Source organism: Hemicordylus capensis, chromosome 1, assembly GCF_027244095.1.
Source record: "Hemicordylus capensis ecotype Gifberg chromosome 1, rHemCap1.1.pri, whole genome shotgun sequence".
NCBI classification, from domain to species: Eukaryota; Metazoa; Chordata; class Lepidosauria; order Squamata; family Cordylidae; genus Hemicordylus; species Hemicordylus capensis.
In genome coordinates, this window is record NC_069657.1 from 69,313,428 (window position 1) to 69,332,862 (window position 19,435).

The following is a 19,435-nucleotide window of genomic DNA, read 5'->3' on the forward strand; positions in this document are numbered from 1 at the left end:
AGGACTAGGTCAAAGTTCATATGGAAGTGCCTTCAGTATGATCCCCACTGCACATTAAGGTCATCAGGAGAGGTCTGTCTCCGGCTACCATCAGGTCTTCTCTGTATCTGATCCTGGCCTTTGGAATGTGCTCCCTACAAATATTTGAGGCTTAAGAACTTCAGCAGCCTTTAAAAGAGATCTTTCTAGCCTGGCCTCTAGTGATTACTGAAATTATTTTAAACTGGCTTTAATTTTATTTGTGTGTGTTTGAGTTATTTGTATTTGTGAACTACTTAGAGCCATGGGGCTGAGGCGGCATAAAAATCTAACAAATAAAATATACAGTAACAGGTTTATGCTTCCAGAAGTCTGGGTTCTAGCCAACAACAGTAAGGTGACACAAGACATGCATTTATGGCCTTTAGGGTTTTATCTCTGCATTAGACTAGTGTGACCCTAATGTATGTTTCAGTCATGGGTGTGGAAAAGATTTATTGTTGCTATAGGGATGGTTCACACTGAGCTTGGCCTTGAGTCAATGAGAAGCATTACCATCAGAAGATATATTCTAAGTTTTAGGCATAAATTTCCCTAATAATCTCAGGTAGAGACAAGATCTTACTTAAGAACGAGTCTTTATTTCAGAACTTACCACAGTTCAAGGTTAAAGCCACAAGAACAGTTTCTCAACCAGTATGAAAGACCCCAAACATCTCTCAGCGAAGGTTCTGTGAAGGACCCCATAGCATCTATTTCTCTTAGATGTACCCGTCACTAATCCCATGTGTGGTAGCTCTCGCGAGAGTTCAGAGAGCTTCCGGATAGCGATGGGGATGGGCAGCCAGCTGGCGGGCCTGGAGTTAAGGGCGGTGGCGGGCAGGCAAACAACACCAGGTGGCAGGAGAGCGAGAGGGCAACGGCAGCGGGCGGGGAGGAGGTGGCAGAGGCGGGTGGGGACTGGGAGGAAACTGCCGCAGAAGTGGGTGGGGACTGGGAGGAAACCGGCGCGGCCAGGCGAGGAGGAGGAAGGAAACAGCAAAGGGGGCAGGCGGGAGGGGGGAGACAGGATGGGAGAAAGCAGCGATGGCACCGGGCAGGGAGGAAGGAAACAGCTGGGTGGGGAGAACTAGAGGCGCAGATGCTCTGCGCCCAGCCCAGCTCTAGTTATCTTTATACTTTTTAATGATAGTTTACTGCTTTATGATTGGATCTTTACCTGCTTATGCATATTACTTGACCAGCTCCCCACGAATGTATGTGCTAAGTCAGTGCACCAGATTTTGGCAGTCATTTGTTTTCTGTCTTTTGCCTCCATGTTGAAATATTCCAGCTACTTGTTTTGTTTTCCACTTGGCTCCAAACAGCAAAACATTTCCAGGCAGAAGCAGCTTATAGCTATTGGATCAGGCCTGTGCTAAAGTTTAGGCAAGCCAGAAACTCTATCAATAGCTGTTGCCAAAATGCTTTCTAGTAGTCAGAAATTACGAAAGGAACCTCCCAACAGGTGAACATGGGAAATTGCCTTATACAAAGTCAGACCATGGATCTATCTACCTCAGTATTGTCTACATGGACTGGAAATGGCTCTCCTGGATGTCAGGAAGGGGTCTATTCCAGCTCTGAAAATGAAAACCTGAAAATGCTAGGGAATTCAGCCAGGGACCAAAGTATGTACTCTAGCACTGAGCTACAGAGAGAGAGGAGCTCTTAGGGATGGGTCACAAAGTTGACAAACCAGAATGCTATATATGAGATGAGTTATGTGCGTCTCTCACCATACATGCAACAACCTATGCATCAGGCACACTTACAGATGCATGGGATGCCCAATTCCTGTGACTGCCCAACACTTTTTTTTTTAATGTGAAGACCTTGGTTCTTGGGCATAAATGTGTAAACATAAGTTTGTAGAGTACCATGCCCCGTCTTGCATGGAGGATTTGTCTGGCAGACTGGAAATTGTAGAATCCAGTGGGAAGACTTGTAGTATGTGAGGGCAAGGGAGTGGAATCACGGATATTAATGGTTTATTGAAATAAATAAACATTATTTACAGAGAGGTAAGTGCAGTCTTTCTTGCTCCAGGCAGAAACAGAGGAAGCTGCCATATACCAAGTCAGACCATAGGTCTATCTTGCTCAGTATTTTCTACACAGACTGGCAGTGGCTTCTCTAAGGTTGCAGGCAGGAATCTCTTTCAACCTAGATGCTCTTCCCAGAGCAGCTCCATCCCCTAAGGGGAATATCTTACTGCTCACACTTGTAGTCTCCTTTCATATGCAACCACTATATACCCTGCTTAGCTAAGGGGACAAGTCATGCTTGCTATCACAAGATCAGCTCTCTTCCCTAGCCACATCTCTACTCCAGGACTGCAACTGGAAAGTAACTAAAGCACCATTCACAAGCTGGCCTGAGTCAAGGAATGGATTAACCAAAAACCACACAAACTACCCCCAAGAATGTCTCTTAGGACTTTTCATACATCCATAAAGAAACAAACACAAGTTTTGCTGCAATACCTGCAATTGAAAGAGTACTATAACCAATCATGGATCACTGATGTTTAAACACTTGTTTATTGCATTCATGCTTTATGAGAAGATCAATATTCCACAAACACTTGCTTTTCCTCTTCATAAGCAACTACAGAAGAAATTTATTTATTATTTATTATTGTATTTAACACATTTTTATACCACCCAAAATGCAAGTTCTCTGGGTGGTTTACTTAAAAAACAAAAAACACCAATAAAAAGATTAAAATATTTCAACAATTAAAATTTAAAATATTTAAACAAAACAATATCTAATTAAAAGCCTGGGTGAACAAATGCATCTTGATTGCCATTTTAAAAGTTCTAAGAGATGAGGCTCTTATTTCAGCAGGAAGTATGTTCCAAAGCCTCAGGGCAGCAATGGAGAAGGCAGCACCAGATGAAATGGCGGCAACTGCAGACGAATCTCTCCAGATGATCTCAATGGGTGGTGTCATTCATAGCAAAGAAGACATCCTCTTAAATACCCAGGAACCAAGCTGTTTGGGGCTTTATAGGTTATAACCAAAACCTTATTCTTTGCCTGGAAACTTATTGGCAGCCAGTGTAGAACTTTTAAGATAGGAGTAATATGGTCTCTCCAAGATGACCCAGAGACCAACCTGACTGCTGCATTCTGGACTAACTGCGGTTTCTGGACTACATACAAAGGTAACCCCACATAGAGCACATTGCAGTAGTCAAGTCTGGAGATGACCAGCAGATGTACTATTGTTCTGAGGTCATTTATCGCAATAAATTGACACAGCTGGTGTATCAGCCAAAGCTGATAAAAGGCACCTCTGGCCACTGCCTCAACCTGGGACACCAGGGAGAGTTTTGTGTCCAGAAGCACCCCCAGACTGTATACCTGTTCTTTCTGGGGAAGTGTGACCCCATCCAGAACTGGCAGATCAAAATCATCTCCAGAGTTCCGACCCTGCACAATAAGTACCTCCGTCTTATCTGGATTCAGCCTCAAGCTGTTACCTCTCATCCAGCCCATCACTGCCTCCAGGCAGGCATTTAGGGAGGTTATGCTTTCTCTTGATGATGTTGACATGGAGAAATAGATTTCGGTGTCATCAGCATACTGAGAACACCCTGCACCAAATCTCCTGATGATCTCTCACGGCCATTTCATATAGATGTTAAACAACATCAGAGACAATATGGAGCGGAGCCCTGAGGAACACCATACCAAAGTTCAGTTTTTGAAGAACAGTCCCCAAGGGACACCATCTGGAATCTGCCCGAGAGGTAAGAGTAAAACCACTGCAAAGCAGTGCCTCCCACCCCACCCCAGAAGCTCCAGAAATATACTATGGTCAATAACATCGAAAGCCCGCTAAGAGGTCCAGAAGTCCCAAAGTCACACTTCCTCTGTCCATCAGGCTGACCAAGGCAGTCTCAACCCCATAGCCCACTCGAAAGCCGGTTTGAAATGTGTCTAGATAATCAGTTTCCTCCAAGACTGCCTGGAGTTGGGAGGCCATCAACCCTCTCAATTACTTTGCCCAGCCATGCAAGGTTGGAGACAGGCCTATAGTTGCTCACCTCTGAGAAATCCAAGACAGGCTTCTTCAGAAATGGTCTAATAATTGCCTCTTTAAGGCAAGGAGGCATCCTGTCCTCCCTCAGAGAAGCATTTATGATCTCTACTAGGCCTTCTACAACAACTCCTTGCCAGATAGTATAGCAATGTCGGGCAAGGGTCAAGAGAACAGGTGGTAGGCTGCATCGCTCCAAGGAGCTTGTCCACATCCTCACGCTATATACAGTATGTCTAGTAGAATTGTGGGAACACTACAATGTGGCATACTGCCAAGTGCAATTTATTTTGGTAAAACTGCTGGATTGTAGTAACTGACTGCAGTCTTGTGCATAACTGTGTGACTAAGTTCTGTGGATTCAAATACATGGTGATCACATTTGTAATTGCAAAGGATTGCAGTCAAAGGTTCTGGGAGAATTCTTGCATTTTTAGTCCAAAAATCATTGATTCAGAATTGAATTTACCTTTTCATATACTTGCCAGTTTATATCTCTATTCCAAATACTGTTTCGGTGTTTGTGTGAATGACTGTGTGGCTGCCTTCGGACATAATGCCAAACTGGAGGCAACTGTGCCAAAGGTTCAAGATTGTGGTTGACCGAGTGAGTGAACCTGTGGTTTCATCGCCAAACCTTTGGTTAGCATTGAGTTTCACTGCTGAAACTTCAGGTCCAGCAGCAGCACCATATTCTCCCGATTCTGCTGTCATGTCCTCCAATTTGTGCAAGCTGCACAAACTAGAGTTAAGGGTAGGAAGTTCCTCCTTCTCTCCTTCTTGATTGGCTACTGTGGTTTTCCTTCATGTAAAGGAAGAAGCCCAGGCAATCAGTTCCTCCCCGCCCCCTTGCGGTCTCCCAGACTGCAGATCAGGATCACCTGGGAGCAGTTTGCTGTTATGTCCAAAGGTGGCCTATGTGTGTTCATTTTTAAAGTGACTCTGGGTTCAGGCCCATTAAAATACAGGAGTGTATTGCTGTACATGTGAGAATAACTGTAGTGTATACAGGTGTGTGTATGTCTGTACACGATAATCAGATTGTGTGTGCATTGATATCTCCTAGGGATGTGCACGGAACTGGTTCAGTTCTCCTATTTCTGGAGCGTCCTACCTGCCCATCCCTGCCCTGCTGCTTCCCCACCATCGGCACTCTCCCAAAAAGTGTGGGTGCAGGGCTGCAGCATTCCTCCTTGCAGCCCCATTCATTGTCTCCATGCAAATGGCCAATGCGTGTGTGTGCCATGCACATGTACTTTGGCCATTGCGTGGCGACGCTGAACAGGGCTGCAAGGAGGAATGCTGCAGTGCTCCACACTTTTTGGGAGAGCGCTAGTGGTGGGAAAGTAGCAGGGCAGGTGAGATGCACCCTCCCTGCCCCTTAAAGTAATCCCCCCTCCCTCCCAGGAGTGCACGAAACCAGTTCCGTCCACATCACCCTAATAATCTTAATCCTCCTTTTCTATACAGGATTATACATTGTCCTACACACTCTTTAAATGGAGAGATTATTCATAATATTTTTTAAATCTACATTACGGGACATAAAAATAAGTATTTTACTGCTGTCTCATTTTTTCTTTCAGTTATTTCAGTTAGAACTTTCCTACAAAGCTTCTTACCTGCGTAAAAAGTCTGGCATTTCTAAATCTGTCTCTAGTCTTGTATCTGATTTCCCTAATAATAAATATTCTAGAATAGCCTTTGGCTAAATTCTAGTTTTTGATGTGCAGTGCTGCCTGCTACAGCACTGCAGAATTCCCCAGTCACGCCTGCATGGATGAACACTCTTAGCGGGTTTAACACAGTTGTTTCTAAGCTGGTTACCTAACCTAGAATGTTCATTACTGAAGGTTAGAATCTCATTTAGCCTTAGGCAGTGAGTACTGCAGAGGCACATAGCTCTGGGTACTGTACTTAGAGCCGTGGCCAGCAAGGGCTGTACTGTGCAAGAGCACCTGGAGGTCATAGGCATACTGTCAGCTCAGCTGCATACTTAGCTAGCTGTACTCTCTTCCCCCTAGTTTTTGCCTGTCATGTGCTAAATACTCTGCACAACGGTGGTGACAGTGGGTTTGGGTGTTCTGTTATGGGTCTTGGATGGCCAGCTGTGTTTGGAGGCCTGGCTTCTAGTGGCCTGGCTACCACCAGCGTTACAGGAGCAGACCAACCATTCATAATTTAGGCCTGCTAGGCCCAATGTCAATCATTCTTGTGTGAAAGTGACCTAGAAGCAACCAACGGCTCAACATGAAGGCTTTAAGGCGGATATTTATCCCCAAATGTTTTCCTGTAGCAAAATCAACCCATTAAAACAAAAACAAAAAACTTCAGTGCTGGTGTGTCGTGCTCTTCATAAACAGATTAAATTCAAGCTGTCTCACTGCTTGCCTTGTTAGGGGTGTGCACGGAACCAAAACATGCGGATTGGTTTGTGTTTGAATCCATTCTAACCCAACCGCATTGCTCTGAACTGGTTTGGTTGAACTGACGGCCCGCTCTGGTTCAGGGGTTTAGGCAGCCAATATACTTGTAAAGGGGAAATCCGTTGAAGATTCCCCTTTACAAGTACAGGGGTGGGAGACTCTCTGAAATGCAAGGGGTGATGAGACAGGTAATAAGCTCCTTACCTGACTGGTGTGACTACCAAAGCCACTACTCGCTCTCTTGGCACAGCCTCAAGTGCTCTTTCCTTCTTTACCAAGCTGATGGCTCAGTTCTGGCCTCTGAGCATGTGCAGAAAGTGGCAGAGCTTTCCAGCAAACTTTGGTCATGTGCAGGGAAGCTTGGTAAAGAAGGGAGGAGTGCGCTTGGAGCCATGCCGGGAGGGCAAGCTGTGGCAGCCATTTAAGGAGCTTATTACCTCTTTGGCCGCCCCCACCTGGCCATCCCTTACCACTGCCGGACCGTTTTGCCCAAACCGGACCTGGTTCAGAGGTTTGATCGTGGACCTGACTGAGCCAGGTGAACCTGGTAAGCAACGTTAATGGGTGGCCAGGCGGGGGTGACAAGAGAGGGTAATAAGCTCCTTAAACAGCCGGTGTGGCGCCGTTTCAATTAACAGTTTTATTCAATTAGCAGTTTCATTCTTTGGCCTTTTTCCTGGAACAACAGGGTCAACCTGCAGTTACAATAAAAAGAAATTAAAAGAGGGATAAAGCAAAGCAACAGCAACTATTCACAAAGTTTAGTGTTGAAAGGCAATTGTGTCAGCAGCAGACCAATTCCGCAAGCATCATGACTGCATGGAGCGTTTGGTAGTATTGGAGCAGTCAATTGACTGGTGCAGCAGTCTGAGTAGACCCAAGAGACTGAGCCAGATGACTAGGCTCGACAGCTGTAAAAATAGGAAGTGTCCCATATTCTGGCACCTATATTTGGCAAAGCCCATCTATGGGCTTATGAGGTGGAATGAATAGAAAAGGAGCAGAATGTGCTATGCAAAGTCACTGAGGAAGGGCAGGTCAGGAAGGCCTATTCCACAAAAAAAGTTCTCAAAGCGGTTTATTACACAGCAAGACAAACTAGAAAATGGCTCCCTGTTAGGGATATGCCCGAGCTGATTCGGAGGCCCTTTTACAGGCCTCCAAACCTGTTTGAACCCTGGCCGACTCGAAGGTTAGACGGTGGGGTGGGGGTGGGGGTCTGGCTTTAAGGGCAGGGGAGGATGCACTTCCCCACTCACCCCACCGCATTTCCCCTGCCCGTGCACAATTTCCGGAAAGCCCGTCGGGGCGGCCCGCCCCATTGCTATGTTTACCGGATATACCCAGAAGTACTGGATGTGCCTGCATGCGTTGTGTGCTTGTGCACATCAGGTATGTGCGTGCAACTGTGTGATGCTCGCAGATGCATTCACTTATGCAGGTCATCACTGAATACGGCAGCATGTGTGGATCTGCTTTTAAAATATTTTTGGAAATGAAACACAATTTTCCTTTAAATGCAGTTTGCCTCTAGATACAATTTCAAGAGCCACGATAAAGAGTACTGTAAAGTAGGTTAGTTGGGACCATGGAGTTGAGAGATATCAGCTGGCTACCTATTAAGTTCATGCAGATACTATAGGGCTACCTTTTAAATCTTTAAGGGCTTCTCACTGGCATACAGTGATTATCCTAAAGTGTGCCCCCCCCTGCACCCACAAAAAGTATATGTGTTGTAGTGGCTTGATTAAAAAATCCAGATTAGCCCCATCAACTTCAAACTTCACCAGCCGCTACTGCTCTAGTCTCCAAGGTCTGAGGCAGAAGTCTGTCCTAGCCTTGCTACCTTGGATCTTTTAACACAGGGCTGCTCAACTCCCCCCGCCCCACCAATGTTGGCCTACAACTCCCATAAGCCCTAGTTACTGGACACTGTGTCTGGGGATTATGGGAGTTTTAGTCCAAACACCACTGGGGGCCCTAAATTGAGCAGGCCTGTTTTAACAGAAGTCCCTACCTTGGCCCCTTATGTGGGTAAAGTATAAACACTGCCATATGTGGTGTTTGTTAGAAATCGATTCCTTCATCCAGGCCAGCTTTTAAAGAATGATTTGGGTTAGTTACAGCCTAGTTCAGTCCTAGAAAGAGATAGAAATCAGGCAGGGGAACAGGAAAACAAACTGGGTTCTTTGCTGTGGCTAAAACGGAGTTCTTAAATTCCATATGTGTTGAATTTTAAACAAAAGCTGACCCTCAAGCTGACCCTCAATGTCAGGATGCTTTCCTATGTCAATGTGATGAACACACAAAATATATGATTAAACACTATACAGATCATCAATGCAGGCAAGCTAAAAACATTTTAAAGTGGGCAACAGCATTTGTGTTAAAAACCTTTAACCTCTAGCCTTGAAACAAACTCTCTCTGGCCTTTTATCCTGCATCATATCAAATTTGATATCTTGTGTGGATATCAATGAAATTTATCTTGTGAGGATAAATGATATCATGATCATGGCCTAGTGGGGCAACCATAAAGTCATGAGAAACATATCTCACTTCAGACCAGTTCACAGTGCATTTTAGGCTTCAAGGACAGAAGTTGATGACACCACAATGTAATCAACTCTCCTGATCTATTGGCTCTAGTAGCCCCATGTGCACCTGAGCAGATCTCTCAATATTTCCTAAAAAGGATCAACAATGGAGGTCCAAGTTATTTACAGGACTATACCCACATAGCGGTAGCTGTTTTTGTAACTCGTGGACCAGTTGCTTGGTCTGTTTTATTGTTTTGTTTGTGTAGTTTTACGTTCTAAATTTTATTCATATTTTTACGCAAGAATGGTGTTATACTTGCGAGGGGAATGGGATTTGGTGTTTGTTAGAAATCAGTTTTGTAATCCAGGCCAGGCTAGTCCTATACTGTGGGTGGAGCAGATAGAGTACAAGCTAGAGGAAGGCTGGGTCGGTTGTTTGCTGTTTCTGAAAAACTGAAAAGTTTTTTTTAATTCCAGAGGTGTTGGATTCACTTGTGTATTATAGTCCTTAATTTTCTGGATTTTACATATGCTCCTCCCCAAACTATTGCCCCTCTCCTCACCATTCTTGAGAGTTTGTTCTGCTTTCTGTTTTATTCTCATTGTTCTGATTACTTCAACTTCTTGTTTTTTTACAGTGTTTCTTTAAAAATTGTATAATTGTATTCATAGACTGGATAACACCTATAATAGTTGTAGTTATGCTTTGATTCATAGACTGGATAACGGTTATCAAGATCCTGTGGATTGCTAGCAAAACATGAACCACCATATTTTGAGCAAAATGCCTTCTGTCCCCTGTTTTCCAGACAACTATTTTGGCATCTACTACTTGGAGTCTTGGCTGTCAATCTTTTCAGTCTTGGAGGACTCCCTATCTTGTTTCCAATTAACGTAAAGACCCACATCCTAACTCACTTAAAAAATGGGCCCCGAGCTTGCTTTCAAACACAAACCTAAGCCCGTATCCAGACATCCAGGAGACTACTCTGGAGATCTAGCGGGTCTTCTGCTTTTCAACTTGCAGAAAAGTAAAACCCCATTTGGCACTTGATGTGTGAGAAACTGAGGTGTCAGCTAATGGAGGACCGAAATGGCATTGCTTAGTGGAACTGGCAGGGTGCTGTGGGGAGGGGAGGAGGAACTCTGCCTTGCAGACCTTTTTCTGGACCCCGTCTTGAGAATTCTTGCTCTTGGAGAGCACAGATGTAAGTGGTGGCAAATAAATAAATCATTCAGAATGAACTGCTGATGTATGTATGCAAAGTATCATCTGACCTCTATTTAGGGATTCGCTAGAAATCAGTTCTGAGCGGAGGAGCTAAAGCCTGCCACATGCAATGGATGATGCCTGAAACATGACAGCATTTCTTGACAAGCAAACGAAGTTCATCTCTGAGGCATGCTGGCAAGGACCGCTGCCTGCCCCCGCCCCCCACCTCCCAGCACAGAAAGAGGTGGGGGAGAAACAAAAAAGTAGCTTTTTATAAATAGCTCTGTTCCTGTTGTATGTGTAAATTCAGTGCTTTTTGTGCTAATGACATCATCCTCTTCCCCATAGCAACTTCCTACGAGGTCAAAATTACCAGGCAACATTTAGGAAATGTAATGCTGTAAATGAGCGAGTTGATTCATGATTTAATTGAGACATAAAACAGTAGGGGGCTGGGATGTGGGAGTTGCTGGTAATGGGTGACTGTCAGCTCAGCTCCTCTGTAAAGGTTGGCTCTATGACTGTAGCTTTTAAAAACTCTTTTCTGATTATATATATATATATATATACACACGTGTGTGTGTGTATGTATCTGTATGGATATTTATAGCTGTAACCATCCTTCTCAAAGTGAGGAAGTGAGTAGGTGTCTCTTCCAACTTCAATATGCCTGGAGAGAAGATGTACAGGTGACTAAGCAGGAGGATGTAATATGACTCACTTGTGAGTTATTTCTTTCATTTTTCTTATTAACTTCAACTCAGGGGTGTAGCTATAATTGAGTGAAAGGGTTCAAAGAACCTGGGCCCTCCAGCTCCAACACTCCCTATTTTCTTCATTATCTCCCTCATTTGGGGGGACTGCCAGAGAGAGGGGTGAACATGGGCCCCCTCTCCCCTAGCTACGCCCCTGCTTCAGCTCTAATTATTGGCCAACATTTCAATTCCCGTCCCACTCCTCCACACACCTCTTTCATACCCTGATGAGCAGCAGGCTTTATTTATAGCTTTGGACTGTTCATGAAACTATGCACTTGTGGATATGCAGGTGAGGAAATTAAACAACAAGTTGTTCTAGTAAGAACTAATCTGCCTACTTGCCTTTCACTTTCTCTACAACTGGACTGAGTTTGGTTCAAATAAAGGTCCACAAGTTAGGTCTCTTATGCCTCAAAAGTTCACACATCTGCCATCATTGATCGGGGTGGCTGATACCATCACAAACTATGCCAATGAAGTTTCCCCATGTGCCCCTATAGCTGCAGGAAATTTAGTTTAAATCGGTTAGGCAGTTCACAAGTTAACCTACTTGTGCCTCAAAAGTTTACGCATCTGCCATCCTGATTTGGGGAGGATGACATCATCACGCACTACACCACTGAGGTGTCCCTATGATTTGGTTCATATTGGTCCAGGCATTGCAAAGTTGATGGGACACAGAGAGAGAGAGAAAGAGAGAGAATGCCGGATGATTTCATAAGCCTACTGGAAAAGTAGGCTAAAAACCCAACAGCAAGAGTCATTTTCCTCCTCTTGAAGGTGATGTTTTCTTTGAATATAGCTTTTGCTTCTGAATTGCTTTCAGGAAAGTAGAAGACTTTCTGCTAAACTGGAAATAACTGGCTTTGTTGTAAATAGATCAACACAAAGAAAACAGTTACTTCTTTGGCAGTTGTGCTGGTCTAAACTTGAATAAGAAAGCCAATTACACTGAAGTCACGAAAGGTTGGGGTTTTTTACTTCACATTATACCTGGGGTCTTGCTGAGAACTCAGAACTTGTTGGGAGTCAATACACAATGGAAATATTCTTTGAAATGTACTGCAGCAGCCAGGCGTGGAGCTAGCCGAATGGCAGCCTGGGTCCGGCCCCACCCGGCGGCCCTTCTAGCGATGTCCTGTGTGTGTGACATCATGTGCATGTGGCGGGGATTGGGCTCCAGAAGATCCCCAAGCGAACTCCCCCAGCCCACACCTGGGCTCTGGAGAACCCCAAGCAAGCTCTCCCCTGTCCTTTTCAGACTCTGCTTGCTGCCTTTTATTTCCCTTTCTCTCCCTCCGAGGGAGAGAAAAAGAAATAGATGTTGTCAGACAACAAGCACTGCCTGAAATGACAGGGAAGAGCTCCCTTGGGCTCTCCAGAGCCTGAGCCATGGCCTTTTTGGGCTTTGGCAGCCCTTTCCATTGGTGGGTTCTTTGAACCCATTCGCACAATGGTGGCTCCACCCCGATAGCAGCTACTGTATAAACTGGTGTTGCCAGACTTCAGGCAAGAAGAAAAATGGCTTGGAATGAATGAAACGTTGTAAAGCATTTGAAAGATGCAGACTCATGCTGGAGATCATCGGCCGTTCAGAAAATTGTAGGGCAGGCACTGCCTTGCCATGATGAAGCAACTAAAGTAGTTGCTTCAGGCAGGAGATTCCAGATGGGGGAGTGCTTTCCCTGCTTCTCCTCACCTCAATTATTGTGTGTAATTAAAATGACGCAGGGTATGATTGCCATTTGCCCTTCTGCTCCATGTGGAGAAATATTAGAGGCAGCCCTGTTGTACAGAACCATTGCTACAGAGATGTGACAACTGACCAAGATTATAATTATCACCATTACACATTTATTTGGTGACCATTTATTTACTATTTTATTTTATTTTATTTTATTTATCATTCAATTTTTATACTGCCTTTCACAATGAATCTCAAGGCAGTTTACAAAAGTTAAAATACAATAAAATTCAATAAAAATTACATCTAAAACTTTAAAATCAGTAGAACAGTAAAAATTATAAAACATTTTTTAAAAAATCACCATTAAAAAGACAAACAGAAAAACTGAGACCCAGGAGCCCGAAGGGGTAAAAGCCTGAACAAATAAAAGGGTCTTTAGTTGTTTTTTAAAAAATGGCCACAGATGTCAAAGAGTGGACATTCACTGGGAGAGCATTCCAGAGCCTGGGGGCAACAACAAAAAAGGCCCTATCCTGTGTGCACAACACAGCACCTAGAGCAAAAGCCCCTCTGAGAATCTTGTTGGGCAGGCAGAAGCCCTTGGGAGCAGGCGGTCCTTCAGGTACTGGGCCCCAACCATTAAGGGCTTTAAAGGTAATAACCAGCACCTTGAATTGGATCTGGAAACAAATTGGCAACCAGTGCAGCTCTTTCAGAATAGGTATAATATGCTCCGAATGAACAGTTCCAGAGAGAACCCTGGCAGCTGCATTCTGTATCAACTGAAGTGTTATATTCTTCAAGGGCAGCCCCACGTAGAGCATATTGCAGTAATCCAGCCTTTACATGACTAGGACATGGGTAACCGTGGCAAGATCTGCCTTCTCAAGAAAGGAATGTAGCTGGTAGGGGTGTGCACAGAAACGGCTGGTCCGATTCGGTTCAAGTCCAAACCGGACCCAAACTGGACCAGGCCGGTTCAGTCTGGCACACACACACACACACATTCCCTTAGTTGCAAAGTCCAGTCGTTCTTCGGCCTGTTTTTGAAAAAAATAAAAACAAATTTTTAAAAATCATGAACCCTGCCAAACTGACCAGTGGGGGGGGGGGATTGATCCAGCTTCGGACCAAACAGGGAGTGGTTTGGTTCGACCCCAAACAGTCAAACCAAACCGGTTTGATGTTGAACTCATTTGCACATCCCTAGGAGCTGGTGCAAAGGCACTCCTGGCCACTGTCTCCACCTGAGCTTCCAAAAGCAGAGTCAGTAGTAACATTCCCAAGCTGCGCACTTGCTCTTTCAAAAGAAGTACAACCTCATCCAAAACCGGTTGAATCACCCTGTCCTGATTGACTTTCCTACTGACCAGCAGCACATCTGTGTTGTCTGGATTTAGCCTCAGTTTGCTAGTCCACATCCAGCCCATCACCACCTCCAGCCCCCTGGTTCAGTAAATCCACTGCTTCCCTAGGAATTGATGTCAGGGAAAGCTAGAGCATATTGATGGCACTTCAGTCCAACCCTCCTGATGACCACTCCTAGTGGCTTCATGTAGCTGTTAAACAGCATGGGGGACAATACTGAGCTTTGGGGGACCCCAGAGGCCAAGGAGTAGAGCAGAAGTCCAGTGTTCCTTCTAACAGGGATTCCCAGATGTTGTTGACCAGAACTCCCAGCATCCCCAGCTGCAATAGCCTTTGCTTGGGGATTATGGGAGTTGTAGTCAACAACATCTAGGAATCCCTGTTAGAGGGAACACTGCAGAAGTTCCTCAGCACCACCTTCTGGAACCTCCTCTCAAGATTAGTGGTGTGCACGAACAGGTCCGGAGGCCATGTTAGAGGCCTCCGAACCGGTTTGGAACCTGGGCGGTCTGGCACTGGGGGGGGTCTAGCTTTAAGGGCGGGAGGGTAGTACTCCCCCCCCCCGCTGCTCTTCTCCCTCTGGCACTGCAGGTAAAACTGAAGTTTGGGGGGCGGCAGCGTTCCTCTCTGCTGCCCCTGCCCCCACCGTTGCCTGGAAGTTGTTTAAAATACCAGCACACATGTGCCCATGCGTGTGATGTGTGCGGCACGCGTGCACACAGCAGCGATGGGCATGCGTGCCCCGTGACGGGCGCATGCGTGCTGGTATTTTAAACAACTTCCAGGCGACGATGGGGGCAGGGGCGGCAGGGAGGAACACTGCTGCCCCCAAAACTTCACTTTTACCTGCAGCGCAGGAGGGGGAAGAGCAGCGGGAGGGGTATGTACTACCCCCCCGCCCTTAAAGCTAGACCCCCCCAGTGCTGGACTGCACCTACGTGGTTTTGTGCACACCACTACTCAAGATAAAGATGTGACATGGCCCCTCCCCAGATAGAAAAGTGCTTGGGAGCAATTTGTAAGATGAGGATATTCCTGATCTTGGGTCACGATCTGAAGCCATACGAACTGTTTAATGGGAAGAAGTTCTTACCCACACTGGCAAACACTTTTTAGTGTGCTTAAATTAGCACTCTGCAAAGCAAATAGCCCTTTTATTTCCAGTCTTAGAGACAGTGGATAAGAGTTTTTTGTTTTACCTGTTAGCAGGCCCGTAGCCAGCTGGTGGCATGGTGCGTACCTGCCACACCAAAAATTTCTCTTTCCTCCCAGGCTCACTGACTGTTTTTACTTAACATTTAATAACCTGCCTCCCCTGACTTCTGCAATCTGCCCCCCCCCCCGCCGCCAAAAAAGAGAGAGATTTTTTTTAGGCTGGCTACAGGCCTGCCTATTAGTTCCTCTTCACTCAGGGTGGTCCATAAGACAGCAACTTTGTAATTTCAAGATTTAGTTGAAATCTAAATCTGGGGAGAGGGGGCATGGGATACATGCAGAATGGCCACGGAATCCTGATAAGACTTTTTCTCTTGCTTTCAATATGTATATTGTCTCTTGGCACCGAATCCCATCTTCACGGCTGAGATTACAGCACTGGTGCAAAGATCCTGGTTGGTGGGGGGAATCTCTTCACTATAACATAGTCTAAGAGGAAAGTGCACAAGTTATGACAAGATTTAAGTGGGAGTGAAAACAGGAGGAACTGAAGTGTAATTCTGGCCCAATCCTTTCCTCAGCATAAGGGCAGGGCACTTCCACGTATTTTTATTTTCAACACCTGCCAGGGCAAGGGGGTGTCTGGCATTTTCATATGCTCCTCCACAGCAGTTGGCAAGCTGACACATGGGGAGCACCGGTAAGAAGCAGCTGGCAGGAGGATGAATGTTGGTGTGTGCATTTGTAATGCAGAACCAGAATCTTTTCAGAAGCTCAAGAGATGAAATTGCAGGGAATTTATGCCGGAAGCAAGGGATGTTTCCCTCCTCCTGAGACAAGCAGCAGCCTGTAGTCAGAGAGGAGCAGGAACTGAACAGAGTCTCCAGAAGAAGATCAGCTCACAGGGACATCTCCAGGGTAAGACCTCAATTTCACTTCCATTACAGAAGTAGGGTCCCTTGTTGTGAATTTCCGCATCACTCAACTAGGGTATTGTGGCTTTAGAGGTCTGAGACGGGTAGAAGGTGTTGTTTAAGACCAGTCTCTCTGTGCTATTGCTTGACACTCCCTTCAGAATGGGAATTTAAATCAATCAATTGGAGCTATCTTTTCAAGCCTATAACTACCAACGGGTGGAGGAAAGAGGGAAGACTTTTTAAACTTTACAATGCCTGCCTTTAGCTTGGCTAAACCACAGTATAAATGATCTTGTGGTCTATACCCATAACTCAAATGTTCAGAGACTACATTAATGAATACCTTAAAACAATAAAAAGTTGTGATTCAGAAATCCCATAAATGGAAGATGGCAATGTACAGGATTATTTCGTTGTTATTTTCTTTCTGTTTAAGTAGCTAACGGGGCCTTACATTACTTCAGATGTAACATAAAAGTGGTCCCTAAAGAGGTATTCTGTTATAATGTGACAACTCTTGCTGTTCTGCTGCTTGATCAAATATAACTGGAACAAAAGACTGGAAACTCAAACAATTCCCAAACAGTCACCTAAGCAGCTCTAGATTTTCAAGACTACAGCCAGCCAGCAGGATGCAGGGAATATAAGACACTTTGTTTTTAACCCTTAGTTTCAGGAATGAAACTTTGCTTATCAATACATAACATTTTAATAAGAAATGTTCCAAACTAGCCAATATTATTTTAAACAAGTAAACTAGTGAGAATGCCTTCCAGATTAATTCTTATTTGTGAATGTTTGTGTTATTAGACTTCAGCTTTTGCTAATATATGGCCTGTTTAAACTATAAGCATGCTCGTCTCAGCAGTTGGGATCAAGCTGCCACTACTTACAAAGTCATTCAATTTTGCTTTCTGACCAATATGCAAAAATGTTTGCTCTCCTAACCAAGGTCCACCTAGGTGCAGGGAAACGGTTTCTGTTCATTACAGGCACAAAATGGAAATGTCCCAAAGGACTTTTATAACTGTTTTATGTACTGCCAGGACAAATGTCCTCCAGTGCACCTGTACCTGATTTTCTCTGTGTCAGTTACTGGAGTGCATTGAATTTGTGTGCCTTTGCCACCCTCAACCCCACATCTTTGCTAGTTTGTGCACTGAATTCTGAAAGCCTGAGCACATTAGCAATTGGGGGTTGTAAATGTATACATTTTTGGCATCTAATATGTGACTTTGTGCTTTCTGTGCTTGTTTTGAGATTTGAAATTTTGAAAATTACTTGGAGGGGTGTGCAGTCAGTACCCTGTGGAGTGGCTGATTAACTGGGTTTGTTTCTTAAGATATTGCAAACTCCTTGCTGTAAAAGATGAATACCTGTTTTCTTCTTCAAATGTTACAGCATATGCTTAGAATCTGAATGGAGTGGGATATCAATGGCTTTTGTGATTTTCATTTTCGCGGGCGAGGGGGAAGTGTGGAAAGAGGGGGCAATCCTTATTGCTCAGTAAAAGCTGGGGGCACAAACTTTGATGTATAGTGGAGTCCCTGTCTGTATTTAAGGAAAGAATAATAGGTTACATAGGATGCAGCCTTCTAATCAGTAAGAGACCACTGGTCCATTCTAGCTCAACATTGCCTATGATAACTGGTAGTAGCCAATAATAGAACATAGGAGCTGCATGGAAAGCTGATACCTTTTCACTGAGCTCTGGTCATTCTTCATTGATGAGATGAAGTTTAAAGCCCCTTGTTGTTGCTTAAATTAATGTCAATGCCACTGACAGAAAGAGACGCAAGTCACTCCTCTTGCACTGAACATGATGCTAAGCAACTCTTGTCTGAAGTAAGGGCCAAACTACACATGGCTTTCAGCCTGTTCTTATATACTTGTTGTTGGGCTTGTTTTTAATGGAGCACATATCAGCTGAACTAGTGCCACAACAGGGAAGTAGGAGGCTTAAACCTAGACCCCACCATAATTCCAATATGGAACAGTGCCTCCCTGCCCATCACAATATTTAACAAGAGAAAAAAGTTTTGGTACCAAGATATGGTATAAAATACTGACACCTGCGGGAAGTAAATTATCTGGTTTTATTTTGTATATCGGGATTAAAAACACAAGAACACACCTGCTGGATTCAGGCCAAAGGCCCATCTAGTCCAGCATCCTGTTTCACATGGTGGCCCACCAGATGCCACTGGAAGCCTACAGGCAGAAGTTGAGGGCATGCCCTCTCTCCTGCTGCTGTTACTCCCCTGCGACTGGTATTCAGAGGCATCCTGCCTCTGAGGCTGGAGGTGGCCTAGGACTAGTAGCTGTTGATAGACCTCTCCTCCATGAAGTTTTCCAAACCCCTCTTAAAGCCATCCAAACTAGTAGCCAACACCACATCTTGTATTCCGTAATATCTAACTAGACTTCATATGTTGCCATCATAATGCTATGTGCTCTAATCTGATTATTACTGTCAGGTTCACAATTGGAAATTCCCCATCCCAACACACACACACACACACACCCCTCTGGTATTGGGATAATTACTTTTCTCTGAAAAAGTAGCTAAAAATAAACTCGTGTGATCTTATTTGCAATGTAGCACAAAAGGACATCCAATAGGAAAAATGGGATAACAATTTTGTGGTGGTGGTGTAATATGTAACTGGTTTCGGTTTCCCTGTCCCTAAACACATGTATGGGAAAACACATCCCCCTGATTTCAATGCAACAATAATTGTATAAATGGCCTGATCACTGGAGATGCAATTTTGAGACAATTACAGATTCATGGTTGCTGAGAGGGAAATACCAAACAGCATAATATGAACTATTATTAGGATGGCCAGCAAAAAAGGAGTTCCTGTGCCTTTCATACTTGAGGAGGAATTTTGGTCAATACAGCTTGCCGTGAAGAAAAGTTGCACCTGTTCTGATTCCAGCTTCTACACAACTATTAAAGTTACAGGAGTCCTCCCTGACCGTTTTTTGCATCTGACCATCCTACAACCAAAGGCCTGTGATTAAAGCAACAGCAATAAAACACTTAGGAATGCCATTCCTGGAATGGTATCTGTGTTAAAAATTGTAGTATGTCTTAAAGTTTATTTATTGCAGCTTAAAAAAAACTTTATGTGTTTTCATAGTGCTAATTTTGTGGGGCTTTTTTGCTATCTGGAGAGAGCTGGGTAATTAAGAGGAACAGCTTTAATACTCCTTGGGGATGTAATTGCTTGATGAGCGAAAACCAGGCAGTATTGATTGTTGCTTTCTAGTGAAATCACAGGAATTATAACATAGGT

At 44.5% G+C, this 19,435-nt stretch overlaps 1 protein-coding gene across 2 annotated transcripts in view; it reads left to right on the top strand.

The window, feature by feature from the left end:
- The first annotated feature begins 15,693 nt into the window (after nucleotides 1-15,693).
- The window catches only part of PAK6 (p21 (RAC1) activated kinase 6), a 73,897-nt gene continuing 70,155 nt past the window's right edge, over nucleotides 15,694-19,435 (top strand). The window contains exon 1 of one of the 2 annotated variants that reach the window (XM_053285547.1): nucleotides 15,694-16,134. In XM_053285547.1, the coding sequence (XP_053141522.1) occupies nucleotides 16,017-16,134 (118 nt within the window). In that variant the 5' untranslated portion in view covers nucleotides 15,694-16,016. The remainder of the gene's footprint in view (nucleotides 16,135-19,435) is intronic. The other variant, XM_053285550.1, reaches the window with a different exon arrangement.